General features: G+C 48.4%; 1 protein-coding gene across 1 annotated transcript in view; it reads right to left on the bottom strand.

The window, feature by feature from the left end:
- LOC147185762 (nuclear receptor coactivator 1-like) overlaps positions 1 to 17,724 on the bottom strand; it is a 28,856-nt gene that overhangs the window by 10,093 nt on the left and 1,039 nt on the right. Inside the window, exons 2-15 of the mRNA XM_086104373.1 lie at positions 10,837 to 11,019; positions 8,067 to 8,172; positions 5,976 to 6,142; positions 5,784 to 5,890; positions 5,526 to 5,703; positions 4,791 to 4,973; positions 4,612 to 4,704; positions 4,021 to 4,161; positions 3,526 to 3,673; positions 2,494 to 3,460; positions 1,871 to 2,077; positions 1,337 to 1,658; positions 811 to 996; positions 50 to 164 (exon numbers count right to left, since the gene is read on the bottom strand). Coding sequence (XP_085960499.1) covers positions 50 to 164; positions 811 to 996; positions 1,337 to 1,658; positions 1,871 to 2,077; positions 2,494 to 3,460; positions 3,526 to 3,673; positions 4,021 to 4,161; positions 4,612 to 4,704; positions 4,791 to 4,973; positions 5,526 to 5,703; positions 5,784 to 5,890; positions 5,976 to 6,142; positions 8,067 to 8,155 — 2,903 coding nt within the window. The 5' untranslated portion in view covers positions 8,156 to 8,172; positions 10,837 to 11,019. The remainder of the gene's footprint in view (positions 1 to 49; positions 165 to 810; positions 997 to 1,336; positions 1,659 to 1,870; positions 2,078 to 2,493; positions 3,461 to 3,525; positions 3,674 to 4,020; positions 4,162 to 4,611; positions 4,705 to 4,790; positions 4,974 to 5,525; positions 5,704 to 5,783; positions 5,891 to 5,975; positions 6,143 to 8,066; positions 8,173 to 10,836; positions 11,020 to 17,724) is intronic.

The raw sequence follows: 17,724 nt of genomic DNA, 5'->3' as shown, positions 1-17,724 counted from the left end.
TGTCCATGCATTGCCACTGCTTTATTGCGTGCGCGTGTGTGATGCTCACTCTTGGGGCGAGGTGAGGGGCGCTTGCAACGGCGTTCCCAGGGCATCGAAGGACAACGAGTCTGACAGAGAAAGAGGCTGGAACTGCGAGTCAGCCAAGTCCAACTTGGTCGGGCCTGAGTGGGTGAAGCAACAAAGTTGGAAAGGGGCAACCATAAACAGGGGTGGTCCAAAGTAGGTATACACTTTTTAAATTGACTTTTTTCTCTCTCGTTTTTTTTTTACAGGTACTGCGAACAAAATTTTAAAAGCCAAGAAGAAATAAGGAGATTCTAAAGCTGCATTGTTATTTTTTTTTGTTCTATATATGTATATATTCACGGCAAATTAAGACTGAGAATGTGATTGGTGGGATGTGCACACTTGTGCAAACACATTTTCTCAGTTTAATTGTACTTTTCCTCTTAAATAATTTTTTGGGGGGGAGCAGTAAAGGCCACATTAATGGTGGGGAAAATTGCTCGTTTATTTTTTTTATATACATCACAAAACATTGCATTTGATGTTTTGCATGCGCCGTAATCGTCTGTTTGGTTTGAGGCAACGCAAACCTCGTTTATCATTAGCGAGGCTGCCGCTGTCAACACCGAGGTGCAAATGAGCGCCCGGTTATTGTTGTTGCTCCACATGGAGGTGACAGAATGCACATCTGCCTCACAGTGATCCCGTGCATGCAACTTGAGATCCACTTCATTGTTTTTTTGGGGGGGGGGGGGGTTTCCGTTCCTCCCAGTGAGAGACTACATGTGTCAAATTACATACCAGTGCTTGAATTAAATGGGTTGACAATTTCTGCCTCGGGGAAGGGGCTGCCGCTGTCTTTGGGGGCCTGGAAGAGGTCTCCCTGCCCCTTTCCTTGGACCTGGCTCGGAGTCAGGGGGCTGCAGAAATCGAAGGCCGACTGATTCTGGAGATTGGAGGCTGAAGCGGGGCCGCCATCATTACTGGCTGGGGAAACACACGCAGGGTGCCATTTGGAAGCGTTCACTCATTTCCTACTCATGAAATGGGTATTTTTATAGAGTGGACTACATCGTTCACAACAAATAAATATTGTCTACTGAAGTGACTCGGGAGGAGGAAATGAGTGAATGTCCTTATTTTGTTTTCAGATGAGTGTGCTTCACAAAATGAATACAAACAGAGGACTGTCAATGTGAAGCAATTGCGGGAGGGTCTGGCGGAGGTTCACCGTCATGACGCTACTCTGGTTCTTGTCATATTTGACAGCTAGAATACCCCCCCGCCCCTCCCGCCTCCCATTATCCACACCAGAATTAAGGCCTACCTCTGTTCGGAGTGCCAGGTGGTTCCCTCTTCATGCCGCCGCCGCCGGGCTGCAGTTGGGTGGGCGACTGCAGCTTGAGCTTGGGCGACGGCGAGTGGAGCTGTGGCGACGGCGACTGCAAGCGGGGCTGTGACAGCGGAGACTGCAGCGGAGGCCCCGGGGATTGGAGCTGCCCCGGGGTGTGGGGGGCCGGAGAGTGGAGCTGGGGGCTTGCGGCGGGAGCGGCGGCCGCGTCGTCGGCACCTTGCTTGGCCACACTCTGGCCTCGAGGGGCAGGGGGCAGCTGGACCAGGGCCTCTGTGTCGGAGGCGCCGCTGGACATCTGAGAGGGTGAAAGGGCAACGATGCGGCGGATGAAAAACGGCAGGAGTGTGAACAGGGGAATTGTGTGAAAATGAATTTAAGGAGATCGAATCGAAATGCAACTAATCCATTTAAGCCCCCAAATAAACCACCATTTTTTTTTCTTAGCGCTGCACCGCTACTGCTAATTCCAAACATCATAGCCATAGTCAGCTGACAAAAAAAAGTTACCGTCGAGTCTCGGCTATCTCGCCGGCTGTCTCGGCGACTGTCTCGCCGTCTCTCCGATTTGGGGCTGACGCAAGCCGGGCCGGCCGTCTTGGAGGCGAGGCCCGCACCCACGGCGGCCGCGTACGCCTCCCCGGCGCCTCGCTTCTCCACCTTCACTCGTACCGTCTGCAGGCTTAGAGCCGAGGGGGGAGGGAGGTCTCCCAAATCCTGCAAAGACAAATTAGCTTGCAGTCAACATAGTCAGTGGTGGCTGTCAGATTCGTGCGCAGATATTTGTTGCGGTGGAGGTCGGGACCAAGACAGGGTGAGAAGAGCAAATAGTTTGCAAAGATTGGACATCCCTTATTCAGAATTGCTTACGAAAATGGCTTGCTGCTCTTGTATGTTAAAGAAGCAGTTGTTCGAAGGCGTGTCATTACCGCATAACATGTATGCTAATTTGTGTTTGCATGTCTACGGTGTTTCCTGTGATATGTTAGCATCAAGCTAACTGCATCTCATTTCATGTGTGGGAGGAGTAAAAAAAAAAAAATTGCCAGACTGTCTATATATCACTCTACGAACAATTGAGAAAAACATTTTTTAAAAAAACGCTTGAGAGAAGCTGGAATTGTTACTCTCACCTTCTCGTCCGTGTCGAGCAGAAAGCGCAGCAGCTGATGGTCCTGCGGCTCTCTGGAAGTCGAGCGCTGCAGCGCCGCGCTCACCAGGGGACTGGATGGCGGCTCTTTTTTGATCTCCACCTCGCTTCTGTTGCCGACGTCCTCGCACGTGGTGGCAGTGGCGGAGGAGGATGAGGATGAGGATGAGGAGGAGGAGGTGGTGGCGGTGGTGGTGGAGGTGGTCGTGATGGCGGCAGGGGTGGGTGAGTCGCTGCTATCCTGGAGCAGTCGATGTAAGATCTTGTGCCGTTCCGTCAGTGTGCTGTGGGAGGCGGGACACTGAGGACCGGGAGAAGGTTTGGGATGAGGCAACGAGGTGCAGTGGACGTCACTCGTGTCACTTCCTGTCCCGTTGCTGTCCAGCGAGTGATGAAGTCTGAGATGAGCCAACGGCGTGCTAGAGGGCAGGGGGACTTTGACAGAGTCCTGTACCCCTCCCTCCGCTCCAGGCCGGAAAGAGGAGAAACCGGTGGGGGTCCCGGCTTGTCTGGACAAGCATACTTTTGACCCGACCTGGGTGGCGTTGCTAGCGTCGCCGCCAGAGTGTTGTCTGTTCAGTGCACCCGCTGTCGAGTGGAGGCCCGGCACCCTCGGGCTCCCGGCCCGCGACACGGCACCCGACATAAACGAGGTAGGGGCGGCTGTGGCGGGGCTGCTGAGAGGCGACGGGCAGTTGCCCTGCTGGGGACGCGTCCGGCTGGGCGGCAAGTAGCCGGCGGCCGGGTTCAGTCGTTGCGAGGAGACGCTGCTGTTGCCCGGATGAAGCCCCGTTGAGGCGGAGGGGGCGGAGGAGGCGGCGGCGGGGCCTGAGGTTTGCTTTGAGTTGCTGCCGGCGGCGAGGACCGGCGAGGGCGTCTGGGCGAGGTTGCCCAGAGTTGGCTGAAGGCTGGGGTTCGAGTTTTCCTGAGAGCTACCAGTGTTGTGTTCCCTGGGGACGACGCAATATTCAGTAAAGTTCATCCGGCAGATAAACACAAAGGTGAGTGTCGGTACCTGTCAATCGTGTGAATGCCCATGATGAAGGGCTGAACGTCCGGGTTTGGGGGGCAGCAGAACTTGCAGCGGGTCTGAGCGCTGAGCAGCGTTCCGTCGCTCAAGGCGAAGCGGTACAGCGGGCTGATGGCGGTGCCGTGGCTCATCACTGGGCGCCAACAGACAAAAAAGTGGACTCAGCATTGGCATTGCAAATTTCTATGAATTCTGGGAACCCGGAAACATTCCTTTGAAATTAAGGACACTAAAATAAGAATGTCTAAACTTGAAAACTGGCTCTTGTTCGAGAATTTAAAAACAGTTGAGGGAATACATTTTGTAGCATCCTGACTTTCATACAAATACAAAACAAATGGCTAAAAAGTCGACACACCCCTGTTCAAATTTTTGCGACGGAAAGAAAAGCGAGATTTACCGGTCATTTTCCGACCCTTTGCAACCCCAGCCTGCAACGACGTAAAGAAGAAAGACTGGCTCAAGCGGATGGACTCTCACCCTCATGTAGCAGCTTTTTGGCATGGGAGGGCTCTTTGCCCTGCGACTGGAAGAAGGCGTAGATGCACTTCCGGACTAGGTCCTCCCAGCCGGGCCGGCCAGTCGTCCGCAGAGCACTGGTCTCGATGGAGATGATCTTCCCTGAGAGGACCAACGACAAAACACACTTTGATTTTTGCCACCCCTCTCCCAAAAAAATAAAATAAAAGAATCCTTTAATGCTATTTTCAGTTTTTCATACAAGGGCCTAGATCATGGGTGTCAAACTCATTTTTGTCGCAGGCCAGATTTTAGTTACAATTTCCCTTGCAGGGCCGTTATGACAGAAACCATGTAAAGAAGTCAAGAATAACGGTTTATTCACCAATTGTTTATGTTACTGTAATGAGGGGGTTGGGAACAAGAAAATGCTGACAGTATCAGTGTTATTTATGACAAATGAGAATTTGAAATTTTGGGAGTGATTTTAGCAAGCATCATGAAAGTAGACAACTTTGATTTGCTTTCGCGGGTCACATAAAATGATGTGGCGGGCCAGATCTGGCCCCCGGGCCTTGAGTTTGACACCTGTGGCCTAGATGAAGATGGTACCTGTCGGGTCCTGCTTGGTGATAAAAGACTCTGTGCTGACAGGCTGGGCACGAGGCATCCGGCAGGCGATGCAGATCAAGCAGCTTTGCACGTCTGAATCAACAAAGAGGGTGACTGATTAATAGAAGAGAAAAATCCATTCAAAAACAATAAATAAAACAATTGGGCCGTTTACGCACCATCGCCCTCCTCCTGCATGGCGGTGCGGGGCTGCGACACGGTGAAGCACTGCATGATCTCGTACTGCTGCCGGGCCTCCTGGTTCTCCGAGTCCATCTCGTCGGGCGGCCTCTTCAGCATGCGGCAGTTGAAGGTATGGCTGCTCCTGTGGGCGGACTCCTGAGGCCATGGCGAGCTGTTCACTACACGCACGCGCACACAAACGATAAGTTCATGATGCAGGGGCCAGAAAAAAAAAATTAAAATGTCATAATAAAGACATGAGGAAATGAACATTTGACTCCTGGACAGTGATGACACCCTCTGTACCTAAACAAATTATAATCCAGGTTTATCCACCCATCCATCCATTTTACGATGCACTTTATCCTTACAAAGGTCGCGGGGGGTGTTGGAGCAGTAGGCGGAGGACAACCTGAACCGGTTGCCAGCCAATCGCAGGGCACACAGAGACAAACACTCACACCTCGGGACAATTTGGGAGTGTTCAATCAGCCATGCATGTTTTTGGAATGTGGGAGGAAACCGGAGTACCCGGAGAAAACCCACGCAGGCACGTGGAGAACATGCAAACTCCACACAGGAAGCCGGGATCGTACCCACGACCTTTGCACTGTGAGGTCGACACGCTAACCACTCGATCACCCGATCCAGGTATAGAAGACATTAAATATGAAGTACACGACACATTCGAGGTGGGACGTTCAAAATCATGTCAACTCATGAACGCTCACCCAGACTTTTGGGCAGCAGATTGCGGACAAACTCGTTGTGGTCTCCCACGTGTAGGATGCTGTAGACGCTGGACATCATCAGCTCCTCTTGAGGGTAGCCCAGGTAGCTTATCACATTCTCTGAGACAAAGACGATACGTCCCTCGCGATTCACCACGAAGAAGAAGCCATCCAGAGCCTGGATGCGAGCAACACGTGGTTTTATTTAGTCGTGTCCCCCTGAACTAAACAGGGATTCGGTTTACTGGACACGCTCACCTCGAGCAGCATGGGTCCCAGGGCTTCTTTCTCCAGCAGGCCCTGGCTACTGGAGGAGATGTCTCTCTTCTGCACCGCGTCATCCGGAGAGCGAAGAGCCGCTTTCTCTGTGGAGGCGGGACAAGCACCGAGCGTCAGCAGCCGGTGGTGAAAATGTGGAACGAAATAGGACGTGGAACCGCGGTCCTTTACCCAGCTCGTGTCGCTTCATCTGTTGGATTTGGTCCACGGTGCTCTTGAGGATGTGGCACTTGTCGGGCTTGGCGCTGAGACTGGCGATGTCGCCCATGTTGGAGGAAAGCAACTCCGCCAGCTCGCCGATGTAGCGACTCTCCAGCTCGCGCCGCCGCTTCTCCAGGCTGCCGAAAAAAAAAAAAACTCAGCCAACCACGGATTGACTTTTTCAGACTCCCCGATGGACCCTGAGAACGGCCGCTTTAACAACCCATGTAACAGTCACCATTTTATTGCGCTTAAAAGGGACACATTGCTAGCGCCGGTCGACCGCATGAACGCCTGCGCTCAAACCGACTCCCTGACCAGACCAAAAAGACTCGCATAGACTTTTGGCAGGGAGCAAACATTCTTACATATTGACATCCCCCTTTCATAGCTCACAGATTTACTTTTTTGCCAAAGCCACTCCACTGCTGATCAAACAATCAAGCTTTGACAGACAATAAATAAATAAACATCCGTCGACAGGAAGAGATAGATGAGAGATTGAGACAAAGAATTAACGGCTCTGATCGCTGGCTACAAGTGACTTCTGACCGCTGTCAACTTCCTGCCATGCGCCACCGGAAGTTAACTCATTCAGTACCAGCCAATTCTGGGCCAAGTCTAAAAAGACGTTTAAAAACGTCTTTGGGAGTGAATGAGTTAAAGGTGACCTCCTTTTAAACGTTTTTTTTTTTTAAGACTTTATTTTGTGAAAATGAGCGTGTTGGACATAGACGCGACTGCACATGGTTAAAGCACTTACGTCCTTCAACGCTCGCCACCGTGTGCTCCACTCACAATGAGCGACTATAATGTGTGGTAAACGTGAAAAACAAAACATGTGAGCTCGCGCGCATGTGTGTGTGTGTAAGCGAACGAGGACAACAGCAGCAAAAAGTAGGTCAGTGCATTGGACGGCCAAAACATACAAGCATGGTGGCTCAGAGAGGGAGGGAGGGAGGGGGAAGGGGTGAGGAGGAGGGTGCAGTTTGAACGCGCAGGTCACTGGTTGCTTTTGGAAATGCGAGCTGGGATGTTACATCAGCTTACATCAGCTATTGGGCCTTAAAAGGCTCACAAGAGCGGGCGCGCTGATTCTGGGAGCTGCGAGTACGTTTGTATGTGTGTGTGAGAGCGTCCTCGTTTCCACCTCGACCCTTCGGCTAAACTTTGGCTAACCTGTGATCTGATGAGCCGTCTGCACACACCTTCCCCGGGCCGACATAATCCACTCATGTTGTTAAACACGGGCAGAAGGCTCGGGAAGCAATGAGATGTAAACGTGGGAACAACGGAGACCACCGAATAGGATGTCAACTTGGCACTACGGAGGCAAATCTGCGTCAAAATGAGGACGATATGCTATGTGTTGGGCGCAGACATGAAATGCAATGTAAACATGCGATAGGAGAAATGCGCACATATTGGTCAACATCCCTTCACGGTCAGATTTTTTGTATAGAGGAGTAAACATGATTTATGGTACACCGAAGGTCGGTATATTTTTTAAAATGTGAACTTGGTACTAGCGTTGCAATTACCAAAGTAAGTAATCGGATACAAATACATTTTGGTGTATTGAAACAATAATCTCAGTATGAAAAAAATTAAAACAAACGCATGTGTGGTGTTGGTATTATTTTTGTCCATTTGAGGCTGACATCCTCACATTTTTTCACTGTCGTATCTGTAACTGTGAACGTGTGTGGCTTTAACATGTGGCGCCAGGCCCGGTGAGTGCCGTGGGTGTCAGCTCACGAGAGCGGACAGAGCAAGGAATAATATATAAATGCGGTACAGTAAGCATGCGTTGACGTTAAATATTAAGTATATTTTAAAAATGTAGTCCTGATCGACGATGTAAAGATCAAAAAAATGAGACGACTCCCCCGCCGAGGTTTATGAACATGAAATATGGCCAATTAGAGGTGTGTAGATAAATATTAAGTTCATGCTAAATTACAGGTGTACAGACACTAAATATGTAAACAGAAGAGTAAAGAAATTCAACATTAAAACATTTTTACTCAACGTTACACCGCAAGTGGTCTTCGAGATTACCTTTGCGCTGACGTGTCGCATGGTGAGCCTTTCCTCTTGCGTGACTTGGCCGTGTCAGAGTCCAGGGGACTTTCCCCGACGGCGCTCATTTTCAGTTTTGACTGACCTGCAAAGAGGGTGGCAACAAAGACCGATGCTCAGCAACAACAATTACACATTTAAAAAACAAAACAAACAAAAAAAAATTTGCTTGGGGAAAGGCTCAATGTCGACTCCAGGTTAGCCCGATGGCACTGAAGAATAACTGCGGTGAGTGACAAATGGAAAGCGATTAAATGTGAAATTCAGACTTGCCTGGACAGACTTGTAAAAAAAAAAAAAAAAAAAAAAAAAAAACATAATCATAATAATAATAATCCATATTATGACTAGGTGTGTGAATAATGAACCGTGACGTGCAGTGTGGTCGGCTGCATTTGTCCGACGACGTGGTGGAAATTCCTCCTTTAATTTATGGATGGGGCAAACAGCCTCGGCGACGCATATTTCAAAAACCACAGCGTGACGAATGAAAACAGTCTACGGAGAGAACGTACGAAAGAGAAGCATATACAGTACATGGAAATGTGCTTGAGCTCAATTGCGGCTCAAGGGGGTGGTCGGCGTGGGGGTCTTTACAGGACGCGGGCACGGTGTTAATGCACAGCGGGCACCTCTCTTTTTTTTTTCTTTTTTCCCCCGGCGCTGCGTGTTAGTAGCGTGTCAGAGGGGTGATCTGAGGTCGGATGCAAACAAGGCTAGTCAGGAGGGATTAGCGTCGCTGCGACAATAGCTGCTTAGCCCCCCCACCCCCAAACCCCACCACCCCTTCGTTCTGCGCCCTCGCCACTGGTGGTTTTCAGGGCTTTGCCGTGCGTGTGTGCGTAAACGTTGGCTTTCTTAAGACATTTCCAAAAGGGTCAAAGCTCAATTTTTTTTTTCTTTAAACGACTGTATGAGAAGTGGTATCGTTGTTCACACAGAGCAGAGATTACATGCTCGCGGGTTATTAGCGTGTTTGTATGCATTGCTACGCCGCCGAGTGTTAAAAGGAGCACTTGTCTGAAGGTTTATAGCGCAGTTAAATTCTGCTAGCCCGTCCGCGGCGTTTCGCGTGGTAAGTTAGCGCAAAGCGTGCAGACATGAAAATTGAAATGGGATGCTTCTGGTGTTAAAATACACAATGTTGAATTGAATTTTGTTTTATGTTTTGTTTGTGTGCGTTACCGATCCATGCATGTGAAGGTAGCAATTGTTACAACGTGCATTTATTATTGCAATAATGATGCTAACTTCTGTTTCTTGCTATATGTTAGCATTACGCTAGTATACCTTTGGACAAAATGATGTCTCAGGTGTCAGTTCGACAGTAAAAAGCCTCTGGGAGGGATAGACAGCTTAAAGCAATCACACTTGGCTTCTAAATTGCAAAACTGCCAACGAGGGGGGAATAGGTGCAGAAGAATCCTCCCAAAAGTGTTTTCATATATTTAAGTCTGGTTCAAGCACTTGGGAAAGGCACACTAATTTCACAAGTCACTCTGTGAATTCAAACCCGTCTTCTGGTTTTAAACAAGAACATAAAGTAGGCCCACCGGCTTGTTCGGGCCGTTGCTGTGTTGAGTTGACAGGTTACACTTAACCCATCAGGTCCATGTGACCAGAAACCAGCAGGACGATAAACAACACGATACACACACACACACAACAGAAGGTGAGTAGGTAAACACGGGAGAGCGGTGGAGCAGATCCACCTGACTCCCCCCTCTCCTTAACACAAAGAAATGTATGGTCAACGGGGGGCAGGGGGGGGGGGGGTGAGTGGGGAAAAGACCACCTGGTAACTGCAGCGCGAAATCAACATCGACGGGAGGGAGGGGTGGGGAGGAGGGAACCTGCACACACACGCTGCCACACGTTGTTGTCCTTATTAATCTTTTCACTGTACGCTGAAAACTTTCAATCGTTCCCAGTTGGTGATTTAAGCTACTTTGGGGCCCAGCGTGACGTTGGGAGCCTGGTTGGGGGGAATGCGAGGCAGAGGGCGGGATGCCTGCCTGGTTTCTATAGAGCCCACTGACGCGCTTATTTACGAACCCGACGGTCAACACACACCACATGTACCCGGGCGATAGTAACTTGAAGTACAATGTCTGATCATGTGCAATAAAAAAAAACAAGTTAATACATTTTAAAAGCAGTATCCAAAATACTTTTCTTCATATCGATTTCTTTCTTGTCTTTGTGGGAGTCCCGGCCGGCATTTGAAACCACAAAGTATCGTTCCTTTTTCACAGTGGGGGTATCGCGCTACTTTTCGAGTACTTTCTTACCGTGCAAGCCTAGTTCGGATGAGCGTTCCAAGTAGGCGTTGCGAGTCAGAGAGTAACGGCGGGAGCTGCGGCGCCGCCCGTGAGAAGCTGCTCAGTCAGTGTTGCTGAGGCCCGCCCTCTTAGATGGAGGCCATATGGAATGCATACGCGGCCCCAAAGCTACGCCGCACCCGTTGACTCCCCCTGCTAGCAGCTCGCGCGATCAGTCAACGGACACGAAGACTTCCCATTGGCGAGCGTATCACGTGGCAAGGCGGTGGCTCGGGTCAGCGCGCTCATGGTTTCATCAATGAGGGGAAACGTATCTTGCCGTTAGCCCGCGATTGATAAGCGACTCGAACGTTTTCCGCAAGGCAGTTGTTGGAGGGAGACAACAAAGATGGAGGCGAGGCTCGAAAATCTCGACCGCGACTTTCCCGCCATTTTGGGCGGCTTCGTTGGAAGCGTGAGGTACCTACGGTGGTCTAGGTCACCAGGGGCTGAGTCATGTGGCGGCCGGCTTGTGTCCAGCGCAAAAATGGCGACCGGTCCGTGGAGCAGGAGGTGGGCTTCGAAGTAGATGGGAGTCCAGGAGGCTTACGGTCGCTTCGCGGTCCCTCCGTCACATGGCAACATGGCAGGCGCAGCGGGGAACACTGCACCTGAGGCAGAGGCGAGAAAGACAACGGCGTCAAGATGCTGCATCGTTGTTTAAGTCGCACACAAACGTGCCGACGTCAATTTTAACTCTTACATAACGGATTTTCCGGACTATAAATCACAGGGGTTTTTTTCATAGTTTAGCCAGGGGTGCAATTTATACTCTGGAGGGATTTCTGTGTGAAATTATTCACACATCATTGTATCATTTCACATGTCGTTTTCACATTGAACCACAAGAGCTATCACTATCTCTAGATTTGGCGGTGTTGTTCACAAGTGACACCGAGGATGAAGATGTCATTGGATTTCGTGATTTGGAGAGATTCTGATGGTTTGGTTAACTTGTTAGCATGTTCTTCATGCTCTAGTTATCGGAATAACTCTTCATTTGTTACGTGACGATACCAGGCACGTTCTGAGTTCGTTTTTTCTGCATCATGTAACGTTAGCGTATCGTACACTTATTCAGCCTGTTCTCTCTTTATTTTATTTTTTTTAACTTATTCAGTACCAGTCAATTCTAGACCAAGTCTGAAAAGACGTTTAAAAACGTCTTTGGGAGTGAATGAGTTAATTGCCTTTCAAGATGACACGTCTGTTCTTTGTGTTGCATTTTATCCAATACATTTCACGTAAAAATGCGACTTGCACTCCGGTGTGATTTAAATATGTTTTATTTCTTCTTTATTATGCATTTTATGGCCGGTGCGATTTACGGAATACGCGAATAGGCGAAATCATTTCCAAAAAAAAAGAAAAAAGAATGACAAACAATCTGTCCGTTTTCCGACGTGCTTATTATAATCCGGGTTGGAGGTGTGACGTCAAATTGAAAAAGTATTTTACAAACGTTAAGCCGCGTACGCATGACTTGTCCCATCTCGCCCATTTGATTGCGTAATCATCTATCTCATTAGATAATTGGTGAGCGCAGTCATTGTGGCCGCATTTCCTCAAGGCGTCGGCGCGCTTTTTATGCTTGTTTATTGAGCTAATGGCAGCCGAATGGCAGGATTGCAATTAGAGCTTTGAATGCGTGCTTTCTTTCACTTGATAGGAACCCGCGCCGCGTTTTAGATGAACTTTGTGATGAATTCGCCGTCAACGGAACAACCTGATTGACACCGCTTGACATTTGGTATTTCGGTGACGTGTACTTCGGAATCAAACGGTACAACTTTTCAGGAGTACTTCAAGGTACCAAGATACTGACTGCCCTTGAAGCGTACTCTCGACTCCCATGGTACTCAATCTTTCTGAGTACTTTTGTTTTCGAAGGTCTTTCAGAGGGGTCGCCGCCCTTTCTGCTGTCCTCAGGATGAGTGCAAAGGGCTACCGGTTTGATACACGCCCCTGAAATTAAAAATAAATTACCTTTAATTGGGCGTTGTTATTTAGTCATTAACTGCCTGCTTGCACGTCCAACTGAGCACCACATGAGCGGACAAAAAAACAAAAAAAAAGGGTTTATTGTGTGTGAAGTCACGCTTCTGTTGCGGATAATGAGGTTAGCAGAGCAAACGCAACTGCATCAATGACGGCGAGCCCTGGAAAAGGTCGGACTGTACGATTGAGTGAGTCTGCGCTTTTCTCTACCTCGGGGGATTTTTTTTTTCTGTCTTTAGGGCTTCAAGCATGACGTGAGGTCTCCCGCCAATGTCGCATCGATTTGGATTGATGAGGTGGCCAATTGTCAAGGGGGTTTTTTTGGACTGTGAAGGGAATTAGAGGACGCCGAAGTGTCGTGTTTCGTCATCTCAATCAGAACCCGCACTACTCGCTCTGTCACAGTTTTACAATTGTTTGTTTTGTTTCGGCAAGGTCACAACGGGGCCACTAATAAAGCGAGCGCTGATAATCTCGGATAAGGACGTAATGTTGCAAAACCGAAGCGAACCACTTGACGCCTTTGACTTTGGCGACAGTCCAACTGAGCTGAACGTGTCCCGAAGCGTCGTCGGCGGGGTTGCGACAGAAATACGGAGACCGCGAGAGTCACATAAAGGAATCGTGGGCATCATTCCAAATGTTGCCATTCGCCTAATTTGAGAAAAGAGAACAGCAAGCCGCGCAAGTACTGAAACATTTGGAGGTTAAGAGGTCAAATGAAGTTCACCTGTGCCGCGGTGGTTCGTCGTCGCTTCGTCGTTTACGCCCGTCGCGACGGTATATCGCGAGTTTGTGAGCGAACATCTTCTTTCGCTTCGCCCGTCCATGGCGACGCACAGCACATTTTTAGCATTAAGCTAACAGATGATGTTAAAAATTCTCTTGCGTGACGCGAGAGCTTGACAGTAATTTCAAGCAGGCGTGAAAAAGAAACAGCGCGGCTTGCTTCTTATTTGGAGAACGGTGCGAGCCAGAAAAGAGGAGGAATAGTTTTTTTTCAAAAGAGTGTTAGAAAAAGAGAAAATGGGATTTGTGGCCATTTTTTTTTTCTTATATGGCCTCGGTATCATGGCGTCGGTTTACGTGATGGATTGAGGGTCAACTGTCGGGCCTCTTAGGCACAGAAAGAGAGAGAGAGAGAGAGAGAGAGTATTGTGTAAGATTGAATCTATATTTTGTCCCCACTTCGTGACTTCTCATCTTGTTTACTGTGCCGGAGCAGCACATATGTGGAGGCTTTTTGGAGGCAACAATATGTCACGCCGTTGTCTCAACGGCCCGATCAATTTCTCCGCCTGCCGCCTCGCTTCCTTCGCCGTCCTTTTACTCCCCCGCCTCGCATGCGATCAGTCTTGGGCTGACAATGACGGCCATCGCTTACAAACCGCAGGAAAATAAAGTCGCAAGGGGGCTGCGGCACACCCTTCTTCTTCGTCTTTTGCGGCTTTGTGCTTTTGTGCGTCTTGGGGGGTGGGGGGTCGGCTCGCTGTCTCACACTGAATCCGAAATGGAGAGAGAGGGCGTACCACAACAATAACGACAACAACACAACAGCAGCAAGCCAGGCTACGAGAAACCGATCGGTTACGCGTCGACGCGACGCGCAGGCCCCGGGCCTCCGTCGTAATGAAAACGCTCGATTGTGTCCCGGCTGGAAAGCGCGGCACCAATATAGCCATCAAGCCTTTTTCCCAGGATGGAAACAAAATAATAATAAAAAAATAAATAAAGGCCAAATGACGCGTTTGGCTCATCTACTAAACAAATAAATTCCGAGAGGATTCGCGTCCGAGCCGAATCCGGTGCAGACGTAGGGGGGAACGGCACGTACGTATGTTTCTGCGGCGGTCTAAATAAAACATTTAATGCATCGATGGCAGGTTCACGCGAGGACGACGTGGCGATCATGTGGTCGGGAGAGCACAAGACCATAGGGGAGAGAGAGCATAGGACACTGGGCATACTGTAGTTATCATATTGCTTAAAATCAGAGTCATAGGACACTCATGATAACGCATTTAGACTTCAACTCATGCCTTGGACGCTGGACATACTGCGGATGCTTTTTCATTCCCGCTCGTTCACATCTGGTGACAATGCTATCGGCGTTTTTGTGGCCTTCCCCTTGGGAAAGGCGTCGTATCAATTAATATTTATGTCCCCGTGTTATTGTAAAAAGGGGACAGAATGCGTCATTTCCACAACGTTGAGAAATTCCCATTGCAATGGGCCGCTATCACATTCGGTATGCTAACCGGAAGCCAAGCTAATGTGTCAAAACTTAAGAACATAAACAGTTGATTTTTTTTTTTTTTTACTCAATAAAATGTCGTACGACAGTAGAAATACGTTTTTCTTAGAAAACGGGTAGCTCTGTCTCTTCTCTTTTCCACTTGCAAAGTTACACAAGCTGATGTTTTGCCTTGCTAATTAGCTTGTTAGCTAGTTAGCTAGTTAGGACCATGGCGATACTGGAATTTTACCGGTTGTAGACGCACCAACTCTCGTAGCGAGTTGTAAACATTCATTTCGTGACAGTGAATTTTTCAAGTATGCTAACCGGAAGCCCAACTAATGTGGCAAAATTTAAGAACATAAACAGTTGATCCCCCCCCCCCCCCTCCCCTTTCAATAAAATGTTGTACCGACAGTAGAAATACTTATTTTTTAGATAACGGGTAGCTCTATCTCTTCTCTTCTCCACTTGCAAAGTTACACCAGCTGATGTTTAGTCTTGCTAGTTAGCTTGTTAGCTAGTTAGGAGCAAGGCAATTCTGGAATTTCACTTGATGTAGCCGTGCTAACTCTCGTAGCGAGTTGCAAACGTTCATTTCGTGACGTTGAATTTGTTGAGGAGTAACGGATGCCGCTTTCCGAAATGTATTGGAACTATTAACACAGCTTCCTCTACGCAACAGCCGCACCTGGAAAATTGACCCAAAAAAAGCTGACTTTTCGACAAGGGCAAATTCGTGGGACTACCGACTGCTCTCATCATCAAAGATCAAACCGCTGATGTGAGGTTTCGGTGGGTTTGAAACAGATGACTTTTTTTTTTTTTAAACGGTAACCAGCCAAAAAGCCGAATCATACTACATGACTCCAAATCATCATCATCATCAACCTCTTCATCGCCGGGACGTAATTACCACTGATGAATGTCTTCTGCATTGTCAGCATTTTGTTGCCTTGTATTTGTGAAAGGCGTAAAGACAATCAATTGCTTGCTAATCGCGGGGGATTTACCGGACCGACCTAACATCTGACATGAGGTCAGGCAGCAATAGCGTCGCGATTGAAATGTCCCATTCACAACCTTCCAAAGGCTGCTTGCGAGTAAACTAACTAACAGAGCGGGCGCAAACTTTTCCATGTTCACGTCCGGCAGATGCCACTGCAGTCCGACTTAACTTGACACGGCACTGCGCAGGCCGGAAGCCGCTGCGGGCGATTAAAGCCGTTGAGTCAAGTGTGGCCAAGTTCTGACGGCGAGACTCAGATGCTGATTGAGCGTGTTGATTTAAAATAAATAAATAAATAAAAATCATAGTGACATGAAGGGCAGCTGGCCTCCCTGAGACTATGGAGTCAGACTACTTCCTGGAGTCAAGTGACACACAGGAGAAGCTGCAGGGCTCCGACGGTGAGAGTGCTTCGTTTTTGAATGGACGGCCTTGGTGAAACGAGGGCTGCTGTTGCACAGATTTAAAAAAAAAAAAAAAAAAGGAAGAGAACCTCAGATTCTGTGGTAGTCGTATCTGAGTGCATTTTACGCTCTTGTGTATGACTCTTCCAAGTAGTAGTTGAAGTACAACTTCAGGTTCTTCGGGTACTAGTTTCATTTAGACTCTTAGGCACTGCCATAAGTGTGCTTGGGTACTCGTCTAGAACTATTTCAGGGTGTAAAGTTATTGAAGTACTCATGTTTAATTGTACTTGAGGTACTAAAATAGTCTTCAACTGTCTTCAAGAGTATATCAGGTTCTACGGTACGAGTTTGAACGTTTTTTTTTATACTTTCTAAAGGTGCTCGTCTTAACCAATACTTCATGTTAGTCTTCACGCTAATGTTGATTAAAAAGCGTTGTGACTTGAACGTTGGCTGGCGACCTTCGGCCGCAGTCTACTTCCTGGAGTCAAGTGACCTGACTGCAGGTGCTCACTGCGTTCTCGGCGAATAACACGACAAGAGCCCGGGCGAGGAGGAACGCTTTGTTTTAAAATGAACGTCCTCGGTGGGCCGGAGTGACATTGAGATGACAAAAACAACAACAACAAAAATCACTGGCTGCTCCAAAGCTCCACCCCAAGAGTAACAGTAAATCTCCCAAGGATCCAAACAACGACTGGACCCTGCGGAGAGATCCACTTAACACAACCTCACGACGCCCCCCCCCAACCCCCCCCCCCCCCTCCACCCCCAGCTTTCTGTTTGGAGAGATTAGTGTGGAGGAATTCCACAGCAGATATCGCTTACCCGCTCAACTTTGCTCACCAATGACATTTTTGCTTTGAGCCGCCGCTCACATTAAAAAAAAAAAAAAAAAAAAACGGGTGTCGGATGAAGTCGCCGTCTAAAGCTCTCGCGCACCTTTTTGCGCTTCAGATAGCTGAACACATTTATCTGACGACATCTTAACCTCCAGAGGCCCAGCGAGACACACACACACACAATCAATCAAACGGCGCGCTTGACAAAAACAAGTCGGCCGTATCGCGTCAACACAACCTTTGTCTTGGGCGTCTTTGATAATACTCACTTTAGAGCACCCATTTTAACGTTCAAAGGTACCAGTCCCCTAAGTGCAGGAGGCGCTAGGTACATGTCTCTGTTTTATACGAATTCCTCGATATCTCATTCTTGACCATTTTACAGGTTCGAGAACGGCCCGACGAGACACGTGGACTCGTGGTCCTGAGGAAAATGATTGCTTGAAGTATTCGAGTATTAGCCTTTTAGTGCACCACTGTTGTCTCATGAAAGCTCCTCAACTCACTGCAGCATAGTTCTTTGGCACCACGACGCCACAAACAATACCTTTGTGGCTTCGGCTTGAGGACACAAAGAGTAAATAAGATTTGATTGAAGCATGCCAAAATGCAAAATTACAGGGTGCTTATTGTGCAATACTCATATTTTAGAGAACATTAACTAAGTAGACTTTGGGTCGCGTATTTTTTTTTTCTCTTTGTGGGCACCTCGGGTACTGAGCTACTAGTCTTGAAGCGTTCTTTATCAAACAAACGTCCACAACAATCCATCAGTGCCTCTTTGGGAGGCTTTTGAAGCCAATTAAGGTATCCACTGGCTCAAT

Source organism: Hippocampus guttulatus, chromosome 23 (assembly GCF_054856545.1).
Source record: "Hippocampus guttulatus isolate MCC_2025c chromosome 23, RoL_Hgut_1.0, whole genome shotgun sequence".
Lineage (NCBI taxonomy): Eukaryota > Metazoa > Chordata > Actinopteri > Syngnathiformes > Syngnathidae > Hippocampus > Hippocampus guttulatus.
The sequence above is the reverse complement of the archived record's forward strand: the minus strand, read 5'-3'. Positions and strand labels throughout refer to the sequence as shown.